The sequence below is a fragment of the Pholcus phalangioides genome, unplaced genomic scaffold (assembly GCF_987345545.1).
Source record: "Pholcus phalangioides strain wild (caught in Gottingen) unplaced genomic scaffold, Ppha-v1.0 ptg000003l_1, whole genome shotgun sequence".
Classification (NCBI taxonomy): domain Eukaryota; kingdom Metazoa; phylum Arthropoda; class Arachnida; order Araneae; family Pholcidae; genus Pholcus; species Pholcus phalangioides.
Genome location: NW_028301596.1, coordinates 22879687 through 22895771, shown reverse-complemented (window position 1 = coordinate 22895771; position 16085 = coordinate 22879687). Strand labels below are relative to the sequence as shown.

Here is a 16085-nt window from a genome sequence, read left to right as displayed (position 1 = left end):
ACGTCTCTGACCCCACCAATATGCGTTAGGTTTCAGAGGGGCAGAGCTGATGACGAAATTTTGCTGAGAAGGGGGGGGGGGGATCAAAAAAGGCTAAAACTTTGCTTACGTAATACTTGAACGGCCCCAAACCTGGAATTCCTTCATATCGAAATTTCGTTATAACGAAGGGATTTCTCTGGTCTCTTGGACTTCGTTATAACCGAATCCGACATACATGATAATACAGAACATAGATACGTTTCTTTTTAATTTAATTGATTTGACTGATATTATTCGAGTTTATGCCCTCACCTCATTAATACAACAAATTAAGAAAAAGCAATGAATTTTACTTGTCAATAAACGTGCTTTTGCTGAGTTTTTCAATAGGTAGAGATTTTTGACCTTTTCAGAACAGTGCGGATTCTGCTTTTACCGGTCTCACAGCATTCGTTCATCACTGCCACCTACCAGGTGATCCAAAAATTACCCTTTAGCGTATTTACGGGGGGGGGGGAACTATATCCCAGGGCAGCAAGTTCTGAGGAGCAGAAAATTTGAGGGATGAGTGGCAAAGAAAATCAGTGGAATGGAAGAAACGCGGCAAAATTAGCCCGCACCAGAAATCCGCCTGTGCCAAGAAAGCAAGTGACCTAGAGAGTTTGAAAGCATGTGAGTGAACAAAAGAGTGCAAGGACATGAGTGAGCAAAGGAGTGATCTAGAGTATGTGCGAGCATACGAGTGACCAAAACGGTGTGTGAGCATAACCAAAAGAGTGACATATAGTGCTAGGTACCAGGTCAGTGAGAGACCAAACGGTTGACCTAGAACATGTGAAAACGTGAATGACCGAAAGAGTTACCTAAAGAGCGTGCAAGCATGTTAACAACCAAAACGACCTAGAAATTGAGGGGTCAATGAGTGACCAAAAGAGTGACCTAGAGAGTGTATGAAAATTATTACCAAAAGAGTGATCTAGAGAGTGTATGAAAATTATTACCAAAAGAGTGATCTAGAGAGTGTATGAAAATTATTACCAAAAGAGTGATCTAGAGAGTGTATGAAAATTATTACCAAAAGAGTGATCTAGAGCGTGTGCAAGCATGTGATTGACCAAAATGAGAGCATGAACATGGGAGTGACCTAGAAAGCAGAGAAACCAGGTCAGTAAGTGATCAAAGTTGTGACTTGGAGCCTGTGCGAGCATGTGAGTGACCAAAAGAGTGATCTAAATCGTACGTTAGCACGGGAGTGATCAAAAGAGTACGTAAGATGCGAGTGACCAAAACAGTGACTTTGAGACACGCGCCTATTCACGGGGGTAGGGGAGAAAGCTCGTTATAGCACAGGGCGGCGAATTTGAGGAATGAGTGGTCAAGAAAATTAGACTCAGCAAATTTATGTAGCCTACAGGCGGCAAAACCATAAATCTGTTTCTTCCGGGCTCCGTGGGGCCCTGGGTTCCCCCAATTCGCCACGCAGCAGACAGAGTCTTTCTTGGATAATTCGCTACGGTGGCGAAAAGAAATCCTTTAAATATGTTTCCGATGCTGGAGTTTGAGCTCCCCCACGAACATTGTTCGAACACGAGTGGCGTTATCATAGCAGCCGAGTAATTAGTATTAATGGCGCAAAATGGGTAGTAGTGTTGTAGGCAGTAGTGCTAGATAGTAGTAGTAGTACAGCAATAAGCGCGTGTCCTTTTAGTTTTTTATTTATTAGCGAGAGAGGGCGCGGATCGAATGACAGACCATGCGCCGAACGCCTTTTACCAGTGGCGGAGATGCGTTCAGTTGCGTGTGCTTCTTTGTCGCTATCGATCGATACTCGAGCACGAAATGAATCCATCTGACCGACCGGCGCTGCAAGAGTTTCTCTCGCTCTCTCTCTCCCCCATTTAAAAGCATCCTCATGATTCGTCGACGCTCCCACAGATTTATTCGTCATCTCGACCCAGCAAAGTAGGGCCTGGGTCTGGTGGTCGTTTGGTCCCGCAAGAAAAAAGGAAAAATCCCGCAGAATGATCGCGAGGTTCGTCCTACCAGTCGACGATGGGCGATACGAGGTGGTAACGCAAGGACATAGGAAGTGCGAGTGATGCCGTATCGCCACCATCGCTCGACCACATTCCGAAAAATGCAGAGGATACAACGCTCGGGAAGAGGTGACCAGAATCGGTGATAAAAATCGAGAGGACACCGACCGAAAACGGATGGGACTGTTCGTTCGAATCTCAATTCGATGATCTTTTCGATCGGAGCGAATATATATAAAGTCGAGAGAGAGAGAGAGATAACGAAGGAAGAGGAGGAGAGATAAAGTAGAGATTCGGCAGGGCGAGGAAGTGTCCTTTCGTCGTCCAGCCGAATTATGACGACCATGAGTTATCTATAGAATGATCTATCGATACATGTATTACATGAAACCTGGACAACCAAACTCTAAAACCAAAAGTAAGTCTTTTTTTTTTGTTTCCCCTACCTCTGAAAGAATAGGTTCCGTCCAGCTTATATATGGCGCGTTTACATACCTATATATACCGATCCGGTAGATTTACTCCTTTCTCTCCTGTTCTGCTCGTTAGTTTCACTTCCAGATTTGCCGAATCATGTAATTGGTGGGAAGAGTCAAGTTCGTAAATCTCTTCCCTAGAAAAATTCTTGTTAGAGGTCCAGTTATCATTCACCTGTTTTGTGTAATGCACACGCGTCTTGGCGCTTCTCTTACTTTAGGATGGTAAAGTTGAGGCATTCTTTAAATGGCGGGGGGGGGGGGGGTCAAATGCATATTTGGAGGACTGCTTGAGCTGGGAAATTGATTATCGGTCCTTCTCTTATAGGTTGGTAATGCGAGTGAACTTGTGGCTCAAATATCTACACTGAAGAAACAGATGAAACTCTCTAATGCAGAAATTTCCATGTGAATTTATTTCATTGCAACGTCACCTATGCTTGTCATTGCTATGTCACCCAAGAACGATGGAAGCGCGGTTATTTTGACCGCAAAGTAACTACAAAGCTACTTTGACGTGCTATTACACTGAAACGGTTAATCTCAGGCTATTAAAATTTCATGACTTTTCTCAAGAGAATTTTGATTTCCTAGAATACAAATGTTGTAGGTTTCTTACTTAAGTTCTCCCTAAAACGGCGATAGCGATCATTTTGACCGATTTTCTCACTACTATAATTACAAAACTTCCCGAAATGAACTTTTTTTCTCGTATGAACGTTTAAAATATTGAAAGAATAAGTACTTTATATATTAAATAATGTTGTTTGCTGTGTGGAATTTGAGTACGCGAAATGAGATTACTTAATTCCCCCCCTTGCCGCGCATTTTAACCGTTTGCCGAACCGCTGATCCTAGAGGCATACTTCCAATCAGAAAAACTATTCAAATAACGTATAGAACCTATACGTTATACGGGGTGGGCAAAAAGTCCGTAGAAACTTTAAAAATTCATAAAAACCGGAAAAATAACCGAAATAAAAAACGGTTTGAAGGGTTAGCATCGCTTGGTCGCGGGAATTTTTTTAAGACGGGGAAAAAACCCCTAAAAACATCCGATAGGTGGCGCTGACGTAACGTACACAAATCAAAGAAAAGATACGCAAATAACGAATATAATGCCTCCAAATCGTTTATTAAGCAGTATGTGTTCCGCATGACCAAACTACCGCAGGGAATAACACATTGCTGGCGAGTCACAAATCCAGCACCGGCAGAGTGCAGCAGGTCCACATAATACACGGTTTGCAACGGTGAACTGATTGTGGATTAGGAGCGTAAGTTCTTATAACCGTCTATTTTGGATGTTTCCACCGAAGTCGCTCGTAACAGCACCACCTATCGGCTGTTTTTTTCCTGTCTTACAAAAATTCTCGTGACCTAGCGATGCTAACCGTTTTTTATTTCGATTATTTTTTATTGATATTTAAAGCTTCTACGGACTTTTTTCATGGGGTGTACAGTTACTAAAATAAAATAAAAAACCGGTTTTTTTATATCCGGACACCCTATTCTCAAAAACCCAACGCTCTTGCTACAAACAAATTTCATAAATGCAATATTTACCGAGATATTTAAATTGGAAAAACGAAGAAGGTTGGGAGAGAACAGCATAAATCAGAGAAAGAAACGTTGCCTTTTAGTTTATGCTGTTCTTTCCAAAATTTCTTCCGATTTTTGAATTCAGATATCTCAGAGAGTATTGCACCTGGAAATGCGGAATTTCTTTTGTTGGCCTCAGGAGAGACAGGGCAGCAACATTCTAACACATTGTGTCCGTATAAAAGTCATTTTTTTATTTTAATAATTATACAACACGAATGACGTATCCAAGTTCTACACGTTATTTGGGTAATTTTTCTAATTGGAAGTAGACCCTCTAGGATCAACGGTTCGCCAGTAAAATGTGGCAAAGGGCATTAAGTGATCACGCTGTATATTTTGTACCCTTCGAAGCTTCGCCTCTGAAGAAAAGCTCGTGGGTATACGTTATTCAATATTTCTGGTATTCTTATAGATTTTTCTGCTTTTATATTGCATTGGTATGATTATCGAGAGTTTCTTGGAAGGGACCTAAAAAAGACATTTCACACGACGAAGCGAGCTTTTTCATTTTTTTACGGTTTTACCAGACATTGGGGGGAAGTTTATCTTTATTTTGCTCAATATAATACGCTTCTGAGCCACTGCCCGCTTTTGTTTGGAAAAATCATAGGTTTATTCATCAACTGATGAGACATCAAACCTGACGGACAACTTTCGTCATGTATGACATGTTTCCAGTTAACCAGTATACGATGAATATATTATCTGAGAAAAATGAGCTGAAATACTTGTCAGCTGCTGATTTTGAAACCATATCACATCCCATATTGTTGGTAAGCAGAGGAAATCTAGGTCTTGGGAATCAAATGCAGGGGAACTGAAATTGCGACAGGAGGAAAATAATTATGTAATTGTAATATATTAACGTAATTTGTAATATGTAATTATGTATAAATTATGTAATTTATAATATGTAATTATGTATAAATTATAATACGTAATTATGCATAAATTATGTAATTTATAATATGTATACTATGTAATTTTATGAATCTACTGTGTGTGTCGTAGATGTTTCAGTCAATTTATTATCACAACGAATAGTGTCAATTTATTACTATTTAACACTAGACGTAAGACAGCGCTTCCCAATGCTGATCGCGTTGTGCACAGGCAATTCTTTATTTGGTCAGAAACATCTACGACACACACACAGTAGATTCATAAAGTTACATAGTATACATATTATAAATTACGTTACAAAGTAACGACACCGAAAACTTTTGTCTAATTTTTGGCAAATACAGCGTATGTATAACTGCATATTAGAATGGCCATATGTTACATTACAGTGGACCCCGTTCAAGAAATCGTATTTCTACAGTCCCAATTTCTCGCCCGTGATGAATCATTTCCCGTTGTAAAAGTTTTCTTGCTCGAAACGTTTGTATTTCATGGTCCCGGTGACCAGGACTGGATTTATGGGGGGGGGAGGGGGGCAGAAGGTGCAATCGCTCCAGCCCCCCCCCCCCCCATTCACGCAAATATACAAAACTTAAGAAATCTATTTTTCTCAATACAGTTGAACTTGGTTAATTCGAAGTATTAATTCAAATTCTACTGTTCTGGAATCAGCATCCCTTCAGAATTTCTTGATTACGCTCAAAGCCTGGTTTACGGAAGCAGTTAGGGTCATCCGTTAAAAAACAGTTTTCCCCATTTTGCTTATCATTCGTATGCTATCAAGAAAATATACTTTCATTCACGTATTACACAATCTGAACTTGCCGATACTTTCAATACTCTTAATGACTACAAAAAGATTCAGATTTTAAGTGTTACATCTTGATCCATAGGTTGACTTCGAATTAATCGAAAAATTTGAAAAAGTTCGAATTAAACAAGAACTTTTTTTATTAGACAAATACACATATGAAATTGAGCGCGCGCACACAGAAATAACATCTGTGTGGCTCCAAGGGATAATTGTCCTTCCCGGAAGCCTACATATTGATAATATCTTCTCTGTTTGCACAAGCATGCAAGAGAGAGAGAGAGAAACTAATAATTAAGTAAAAAATAACAAAAAAATAATGATATAATAAGTGATACATATATATACATATTTTTTCCTTTCTTTTGAATATTTCTACTTATTTATCCGCTAATTTGAACCAAAGTACATTACGATGTTAATAGGTTGTCTATTTGCATGAAGACATAAAGTAATGAGATAAAATTGATCAGAAAAACATAAAACAGGCGATTGTAATTTCACAATTGCGAAGGTTTCGCAAAATGTTCAAAAATTCTATATATTGTAGGTGATTCAGTGTGCAAGGCATAATTTATGCGATAGTGTCTGGGGCAAGATATGTGAAAATGAAATAAAGCGATCAAAAAATATTTTATAATATATTAGGAGAATATCATTTTCATTATTTCAGACGTTTTTACGTATCGATATATTTCATACTTCGGTGTTGTTAGTTGTTTGGTACTCCGATTAGAAAAAAATCACCATTTTAGGTGCATTGAAGGAGAAACTTTTTTGGAAGAGATGTTTTCAGAGTTTTTGGTATTTGATATTTCGTGTTTAATCGCGGTTCTATTTGTTTTTCTCTGTAAGCATTCGTTGTTTGTTGTTAAGAAGTTAATCATTATAACTGTTAATATATAACTGTCTGATGTTAAAAGTATGCCTATTTGTATTATTGTTTTTTTCACGATATGTATCCATTTCCATACGTCTGTTCTTCCTATGAAGAAGACCCAAGCATAGAAAATATCTTTTAGAAAGTCTGCTTCTATTAGGTATTTCAATCCATATCTATCAGGACTGTGTTAAATCTGAGTTTTTTGACAAGTTTGTTGCAATGAGCGCTCCATTTTAGGTCGTCTCTTGAATTGTTATTCCTAAATACTCGTAGACTTTTTCTATGACTCCACAATTACAGTTAAGTTGTTCCTGTGGGTGACAGTTATGGATTTTAATGTTAATTTCAGTGTCATGGACGAATGCTTCGCGTTTTTATGAATTGATATTTTGTTTTACCAATGTTAAGTATAAGTTTATTTTTTAATCCACTGATTGACATTTCTAATATAATTTTCGGTTTTTATTAAAAAGATTTGTTATATCATCATCTTCTATATACTTCATAATGCTGTATCGTCTGTAAATGAGATTAGCAGTCCGTTCAGGTGCATTTGGTAAAAGTCGTTTATGTAAATTAAGAATAATGTGGATCCCAACGCTGATCCCTGGGGAACACCTTTTTGGGTTTCGTAGTAATCACTAATTTTCTTATTTATAGTAACAGCTTGGTGTCTATGTAAATAATAAGTTGTGAACCATTCAAGTACTTGTCCCCTGACTCCAGCCTTATGTAATTTTCTTGTCAATATATTTAAGTCTACGTTATCAAATGCTTGCTTTAAATCCAGATAGACTATTATGCAATATTTGTTATTATTATAACCATTATTTGCAATAAAGTTGTTATGGTTTAAGAAGCTAATTAGTTGCCCATTCATATGTTTTTCAATAACTTTTGAAAATACTGGAAGAACTGAGATTGGTCTACAGTTAACCATATTGTTAGAATCTCTTTTTTTGTACATTGGATGTACGAGGGCGAACTAGAGTTCATCGTAAAAATGTCTTTTACTTACTGAAGAATCAATTAGGTTTTTCAAAATGCCATTGTGGTACAGTGCAATCATTTTCAAAATTTTTGGTGTTAGCCCGTCATATCCACTTCATTTAAATAATTTAATTAACCTTTTCAAAATAGGTATTTCGATTTCCACGCTGACCATTGAATTTGAAACAGTCATTTCCATCTTCGTACATGTGCTCATTATCTTCTCTATCCAGGTTTCTTGTAACAAAGTCTATGTTGAATTCATTAGCTAATATTTTTGAATCTTGGTGATTTGGAAGAATTTTATTTGCATTATTTTAGTTGAGTACAAAACTTTTAAACATTTAATTAGATAGAAAACTCAAAGGCAGTTCGTAAAAGTTCGAATTATCCTAAATTCGAATTAACAAGCTCTGCTGTAAAAGGAAAAAAAAAAAGAATGTCCGGTCCCCCCACTGCCAAAAGCACATGGTTTGCCAAATTTGTGCATGGATTTTTCGCTCAGCGTTGAGGACCCCATCCAGACCCTGGTGCACGCGGGTGTTAAAGGAGAGGCGATTTCAAAAATACCGGAATTTGGCTTCAAGAACAGAAATAAGATTACTGAAACACGATAATTTCGCTTTCCTTTCGTATATGACACAGCCAGGTTTTCCCAGGAGCAGGTTTCTACAGCGTGCGCAGCGTGAAAATTCTGATTGGTCAAAAAACCTGAATTTCAAAAACGAATCAGCGTTTTCACGCTGTACACGTCGCAGAAATTCTACTCCTAGGAAAACCCGGCTCAAGTGCGGAATCTTCTTGGCAACATGCCTAGGCCTAGCTCGTCTTCCTCATCGCTAGATTGGCACAGTAATGGTAACTCTTGGGAAAAATTGCCCAAAGTGTTTTCCACCCGGAAAATTACTTAGCATTTATGAGAAATTTTGAGTTCAGACAAAAGAATTGTTTAGAAAAAATGAATGCAGTGCGATATTTTTCTAGTATAAAATACTTGACTATGACTTCGTATTTTTTCGGGATAGCTATGAAGAGTTGAAACTGGATGCCAGGAAATTTTGTGGCAATACAGACTTCAAAGCAACTACAGGTAGATCAAAAAAGAGAAACGAACGTTATAATGAGAATTCAAGATCAACTTTAGAGGAAGATAACGTTTCTTCACGTGATAAATTCAGATGTGGTACCTTTATTATCACATTAGATCAATTGTCTGTTTCCTGAAAAGAATGGAAGGTTCAAAGTCGTAGTTGATTTATGCAATCTATCTGAAGGAGAGATCCGAGCTGAAGCTGAGAAATTGATCATTGCTTACCCTTGCGATTTCAATACCGTTTTCAGAAGAGGAAATTGTTCAGTTTGCAGCCTTTGTCAAGCTCAGGTCATGTCTTAGTCCATCTCAACAGGCAATTTTACTTATGCGATGACCTTTCAAACTGTCGATGTTGCTCTTAGTAAATATTGAGCATGATGATCACTAGTTGTTTTGGAGAGAGATCATTCATCAAATTGGTACTGATAAAAAATTATTTGAACAATGATCACCCATGAAAGACTGAGTTCTCTGTGTCTACTCCAGGTAGAGAGTAGTCTTTTGAAGATTGGGGGACGAATTTATTAAGGACATTTCAGATGCCAAGTGCAGAAAGAAGGACTTTCTGTAGCTTTTGTTTTTATGTGTGTATAACTTCTCGGCGTCATTTACATGCAACAAATTGGTTATGATATGAAATTTGATTGTTTTGATTGACTTGAGTAGCTTTGAAGTATCGGGGTGAATTTTTCAAAGTTCAAAGAATTAAGAAAATTTTAAAAAATTACGAAATTTCTGAAAATATGGAAATTTTAGTAGATTTGACTATTTTCTAAAACTTTTCAGCATATTTAAGTGGATTGAAAAACACAAAAAAGAGGGAAATCAGCTGAAAAGAGGAATATTTTCACACCTAAAGCATGAAGGGGAGACTTGATAACCCCTACTGCATTACTTTCGCACATAATTATTTATTGGGTCAAAATTTGTTTTGATAGAGCTCCTCTAGTTACGTCAGTGATTATTCCACCTTTTCTTTAAATTTCTTCATGTTGGATTTTCCTTTGGGGGGGGGGGGTCCGGAATCTCAACTTCCCCGGGCCCTCCAAAGTCTAAATCGGACACTGCCACGACCTGCTATATAACTATACTTGTATTTATCCTCCGGTTAGATATAGGAGGTCGTGACACTGCCGATGACGACGCATCAAGTGGGATCCCCCGTTACATTATGTTCTTTCTGAACAATGCAGAAATCGGTCGGGAGACTAGGACATGTGTCTCACACCGGAACATCTGGTAACCGTATATATCCGCGTTATTCATTGCATTGTGAGTGTATAAATTCATAGACATTTGTGAAAGCTTGTTAGGATTAATTAGGCCAATTAGGCTTGTTAGAGTTATTACGATTTAAGCAACCTTCATTGTGGTGTTCATATAGAGTAGTTGGACGTAGTTGGCTGGAAACCCTATTCAGCATTAAACCCTATATTCCACATAAACATCATTCGTGAAGCACATGTGGATGTTTTTTACAAAGTCAACTGGAGGCAGTACATGCTGCTGGCTCGTTGATCATATATAAAGGTGTATTCAGTTGGGATTGAATGAAACGCATTGCATCTGTGATAGGATAAGAGTACGCGCCCGCGCTTTCCGACGAGATATACCTGTGACGGTGAATATGATAAATCCGGATTACGCATAATAATAGGTTATTACGGTAATCACCGATCATTTTGGTAAGTTATATCCGGTTATTATGCATAATAACCGATTATTATACTATTGAATTACACACACACACACACTTCACTATTGAAGGCTTTGCAAACACCAATCGAGGGCGGGCATAATTCGTTCAGTAGCAGTATTGAAGTCCATTATCCCAGTATTTGGAAATTCATAACAGCTCTGCAGAAAGAGAAGACGCTAACAGAAATTAAATTAGACCAGCGCATCTTCGATTAGTTATTTTGTCTGGGAAAGGTGGGAAGGGAATTGTTATTTACACACAAAACACAAATCACTGCTCTTAACCGTCGGCGCTGAATTGTCTTGCACTAAATTGACACCGCGCTGAATCGTCGCGATACCGATAATTGAAACTCTTATAATGTAACTTTGTAACGCAAACTCAACGTAACGCAACGGGCAATACTCTGTATGGTAGTAATTGAAAACTTTCTCCTAAGTTTTCTTTGAGAATTTGTAGAAATACACGCGCGACACACAGCGTAAATTGGCCTATTTAATAGATGAAATCGAGGTATTGTTAAAAAAAGGATTTATTGGTTCCATCCAAGTTAGGTGGTGGAAAGTCGATTATAGAGATTGTTCGGCCTAATATACAATTAGGTCGATTTGATGTGTATTTTATGTCATATGTACTGTAAGTCAAGATATATATTGAATTTATTTCAGCGACTATAGACAGGGGCACTGGGGTTTTTCATGAAGAAAAATAATTTTGAGACAAACGAAAAATGAATAATTGTTTCGTAAATTCCTCGAGCGCGAGGAACAGAAGAATTCTATGAATTGCAATTGGGCTTCAGATATAATATGACAGTATTTTTTTTGTTTAGAGATTGTTAGATTTATACCATTAACGAATAATCCGAATCATTGGGCAACTGCACCCTGCTTGGCACAGTTCACCCCGATGTATATGCGTGACACACTTTGTGTATTATATTTTTCAGATAAAGTGACGCTGGAAGCAGGTTAGGAAAAAGCCGGGTGTGAATTGGGCAAAAGCAGGTTGGACGTAGTGATGAAGTTTCTTTTCACTGTGTATAAACAACAAAAAATTTGAATAATTTATTCAATTTTTTTTGCAGGTAGGTGGGCAAATGGCAGAAGAGGCACTCGGTCAGGTGTGTTGCTCTCTTACCTATATTATATAATTATACTAAACATGTACAGTATAGGATGCTTAAGTTCTCTATTTCGAGCTGCCTACAGCCACAAGTGATTATTCACGTGAAAGCTATCAAATTTGGGGAACGTCTCAACCTCATGGTGGATTTGACTCGAGCGTTAACACTGAAATAGAGCTGGATTTAGTCGAAAAGTCACCGTCGTAACAGAAAATGTAGTTGGAGTAGATAAACAATAGAAAGGGAATGAAGGGATGTGTGGGAGGGATAGCTTTCATCTGTAGACGCTCACAACAGAGGAAACATCATAATTACATATTATACATGTGTTTGAATTTTTTTTTCTTTTCCCCTTACAAACAAGAAACTTTAATCCAAGTGGCGTAGAAAAATATTATACTTATCGCGAATAACAGACAATGGTGTGACGAACCTGTATAAAAAACACAGTGTCCCATAAATTCATAAATAGTTCAAAAATTCATAAAAACTGAAGGAACTGGTGCATTTGAACGCGGTTTGCAAAAAGTTATTCTCACGAAGAGGGATATTTTTTTTTGAAACTGAAAAAAATTTAGTTCAAATTTTTGCTGATAGACGGCACTGCACGAAACCAAATCACTTTAAATATGCAAATCAAAGTCCTATAAAATGCAGGGTGCAAGGTCCCTTACACACGGAGCGGACGCGGGTCCGCATCCGCATGCCTTTTCACACGAGCACATATTTGCGGGCATTTCGCCCGCATAGTTTTCATGCAGTGAACGCTGTACGTGAATAGCGCGTTGTTTTTTTATAGTATTATTTTTAAGCTTTATTTTATTATTTAAGTGAATAAAATTGTGAAGTATGGACAAAAGGAAGGTTCTACCTGTACTGAAAATATTCTTAAAATATTTTAATACAAATGGCTGGCAGGCATTACACACACGTGTTATAATGCCTTTCAGTAAAATACTTTTTTCTCAAAACTAAGTTTTTTGTTAGATTCAGGAGCTGTAGGTGACTCACGACAGCATTTATTGCTATCTATTCTCTATTGTCTAGAAAACTGTTTAGGTTTTATTGTGATTTACACGAAATTTTTCAAGCGCGTGTAAACCTCTCCTGGTCCAGACAGTGTGTGTTTCGTGGACACTAGGTAATTTAATATTTCTATGTAAAAGTTACTGACGATAAGAAATACCTATTCGAATTGTAAAAATACTGCATTTTGGCAGAGACATCACGTATATAAACAAAAAAATGGGGATTCGGGTGGTGACTTTGTGCCACCTGTTTTTTCAGGGTTTTTGCCCTTTTTTCACTGGTTTGTTATTGTCCCAGCAATGGTTCGCAAGTTTGTGCGGAAGCTGGTTACTCGACCCCCCCCCCCCACCACAATCACTCAAATGAAACACTCAATTGAAGAGGCTCTTAGTGGGATAAGAAACAAACAGATGCTCACCATTTATGATGATATTGGGGAGGCTTGTATAAGGACCACGAAGAAAGTTGGCTAATTTTACTCGTGGCCTGACCCAGATGACGAAATTCGGTATCCGAGGTGCCGAATCGGGGACAAAAACTTTGTCGTGGATTCGAAGAAATTAATGTTATATTCATTGTGCGTTACTTTTTAAGAAGAGCCTTATGTTTTTGAGTTTTGCCTCCTTTATTTTTGTTAATGTTTCAGGGAATTAAAATTTTCTAAAATAAAGTAAAAACAAATGCTTTCTTTACTTAAGAAAATGTCAATAAACGGATTTTTCAGGTTTCACGGATGATTTTATTTAAAAATTCAAGAATGACCTAATTTTGGGCAGAAATAATTTTTCCAAAGGGTTCCAAGTAAAGTTAAAAACCGGAATTCAATAAAAATGGGTGTGACAGGCGAGAAAAAGTGATGGCACATCCCAGGGGGGTGACTGTGGGTCACGCGAAAAAAATTCCCTGTCCTTCCCTTGTCATCATAATTTTTTTTTAAAACCAGAAATCGAAAGCTGAGATGTGAGGCTACCTTTAGTAAAATCCCCTGCAGCCGAAGCAAGCGCCACTGTGGTGGTTTTGTGGCCATAGTGACAGACTCGCATCGCGAGGATCCGGGTTCGAACTCCAATATCGCCACAGTGGTGGTCGGCTGAAGTTGGTTTGCTGTGGTTCCCAACTTCGAGGAGCAAATGCGAGCCGATCTCCCCATCAAAAAGTCTCGCCACAGAAAGCAACAGTCCTACAACGATATATTATTGATTCATTACACTTCACTCATAGTTAGAAAAACAGATGGCAGCACTATACATAACAAATAACAAGTCTTACACAGAAACAAACTTCACGTCAGGTTTCACTACACGCACACACACATTCCAACATGTACCAATTCGGTAGATGTTCCGCAGAGGAATATCGACGAGGTGCATGTCTGGTTCAGTAGTAGTAGCAGCCGAGGCAAAGCATGAGGGAAGATATCAAGGAAAAGCCTAAAAAAAGGAGCTTTTAGGATTTTAATTGATGGTTATTTTTTATTGAATTCTAACTTTAACAACATGCAAGTTTTTCAAAAATCACCGAAATTTATCTATATTTTGCGCCATCAAAATTTTTTAAAATAATTTTAATAAAAAATCCTCGTGTGAAAGTATGTAACACACACACACACGTAGGCAGTTCAAGTTGCTATATCTATCTCCTTCATCTCAGAAGGAAACAGATGGATAGACGCGTACATCCTTTTGATGGACAGGGACCTTCATATGGTGTTTTTAAGGGTATTTATGGCAAGGTCCTGATTGTGTGCTTCGAAAGCACATTTCAGAGTACGATGAAATCTTTCGATCATACCATTTGAGGATGGTATGCGGTTGTATGTATTCTGTGAGTGTCGAGGATTGCGTTTAACTCACGGAAGAGAGTCGATTCTGAGTTCCGACCTTGATCGGTTGCGATGGTAACAAGAGTTCCGAATCTTGATACCCATCAATGAACGGCAGCTTTAGCTGTAGTTTCAGCTGTCATGTCTTGCGTTGGTATGCATTCTGTCCATCTGGTAAAGCGATCGATGATGGTTGCAAGCCGATCTCCCCTATTAAAAAGTCTCGCCGCAGAGAGCAAAAGGCCTACAACGGTAAAATCTTCAAACATTACAATTCACTCATAGTTCAAAAAATATGTGGTAGATGGAAGCACTATAACAAGCATTACACAGAAACAAGCTTCACGTTAGGTTCACAACACGGACACGCACATTCGAACATGTTCCAATTCGTTAGAAGTTCGCAGAGGAATATGGACAAGGTACATTTGTGGTTTAGTAGTAGTAGTATTGGTACCCATGGTCATACATCTTGGTAATGTGAGCCGATTCCCCCAAGTCTCGCCGCAGAGAGCAACAGGCCTACAACGGTATACTATTCAATCATTACACTTCATACAGAACTGAAAACACTTTTCCATATCAGTTTTTCACAAGGAATCGTGTGTGTAATTATTGGGCGGTCGATAGTTACCACCCTTTATGTAAGACTCTTGATTCTTGTGTAGTCATGGTGTTGCCAATCTCTGTAACGGAGGGTCAATGGCCTATATATGCAAATAAATATTATTATTACGTTGCTGGTCAGTTAAGTGATCTGTAAATGTGTCGCGGGTCACAAGGAATCTGGTTATGTGATGCTTAGTTTATTTTACAAAATTAAGTTCGAGCCGCGGGCCACATCAGATGACTCCGAGGGCCACATTTATCCCACGGGCAATGGGTTAAGCATGTATGGCTTATACTAACAATCACCCGACCATTTAAAAGCGAAAGTAATAACTTGCAATCGATGACTGATTTATCGTTTTTTTTTCTGTAGCGAGCGGTCCGTCCTCTGGAAGTCGGGAATGGACTAACCCTGACGAGAGCGGTACCAACGGCGGCGGACCCAGAGGCAAGCGATCGCAGCAAAGAAGGCAGCAGCAACAGCAGCACCACTCTGCAGCATTAGGGGCCGAACCGGCGGTCGTCCAAGATTCCAGGCCTTCCAGGTTACTAGATACTGAGGTGAGCCAACTTCTGGCAATTACGAGATCATCTCGCCTAACTTAATACTTTGTGACGCTGACAATCCCATTCGCTTCTTTCAAACCCTCGTATTTCGGTAATGACGAGCCTAGAGACTGTGCTGTGTTTGTTTCCTACTTGAAAATGTTTCCCACGTAAGTCTATCTCAAAATTTCCTGCATGCACGATCCCAAGGGATAGCAGGACAACGAATAGAGGCGCGTATTTGCAGGACTGGGGGGTGGGGCGAGCTTGGCGGGCTGCAAGTCCGTAGGGGCTACAAATCGGAAGAACGAGTGGTCAAGAAAACTAGTAGAACAAGGGCGGCAAAATCTTTTCGCTAACAGGTGGTAGTAAAACCATGAACCTGCCTCTACCTTGAGATCGCAGGACTAGGTCAGAGAGTGACCAAACGAAGTAAGCGGCCAGAGTTTCCAAAGTGTGAGGGGCCAGGTCAGTG

At 38.7% G+C, this 16085-nt stretch overlaps 1 protein-coding gene across 3 annotated transcripts in view; it reads left to right on the top strand.

Annotated features, from left to right (window-relative positions):
- LOC149088313 (uncharacterized) overlaps positions 1-16085 on the top strand; it is a 148652-nt gene that overhangs the window by 55824 nt on the left and 76743 nt on the right. For all 3 annotated transcript variants that reach the window (XM_089246825.1, XM_089246817.1, XM_089246810.1), the window contains exons 5-6: positions 11566-11601; positions 15438-15625. In XM_089246825.1, the coding sequence (XP_089102951.1) occupies positions 11566-11601; positions 15438-15625 (224 nt within the window). The remainder of the gene's footprint in view (positions 1-11565; positions 11602-15437; positions 15626-16085) is intronic.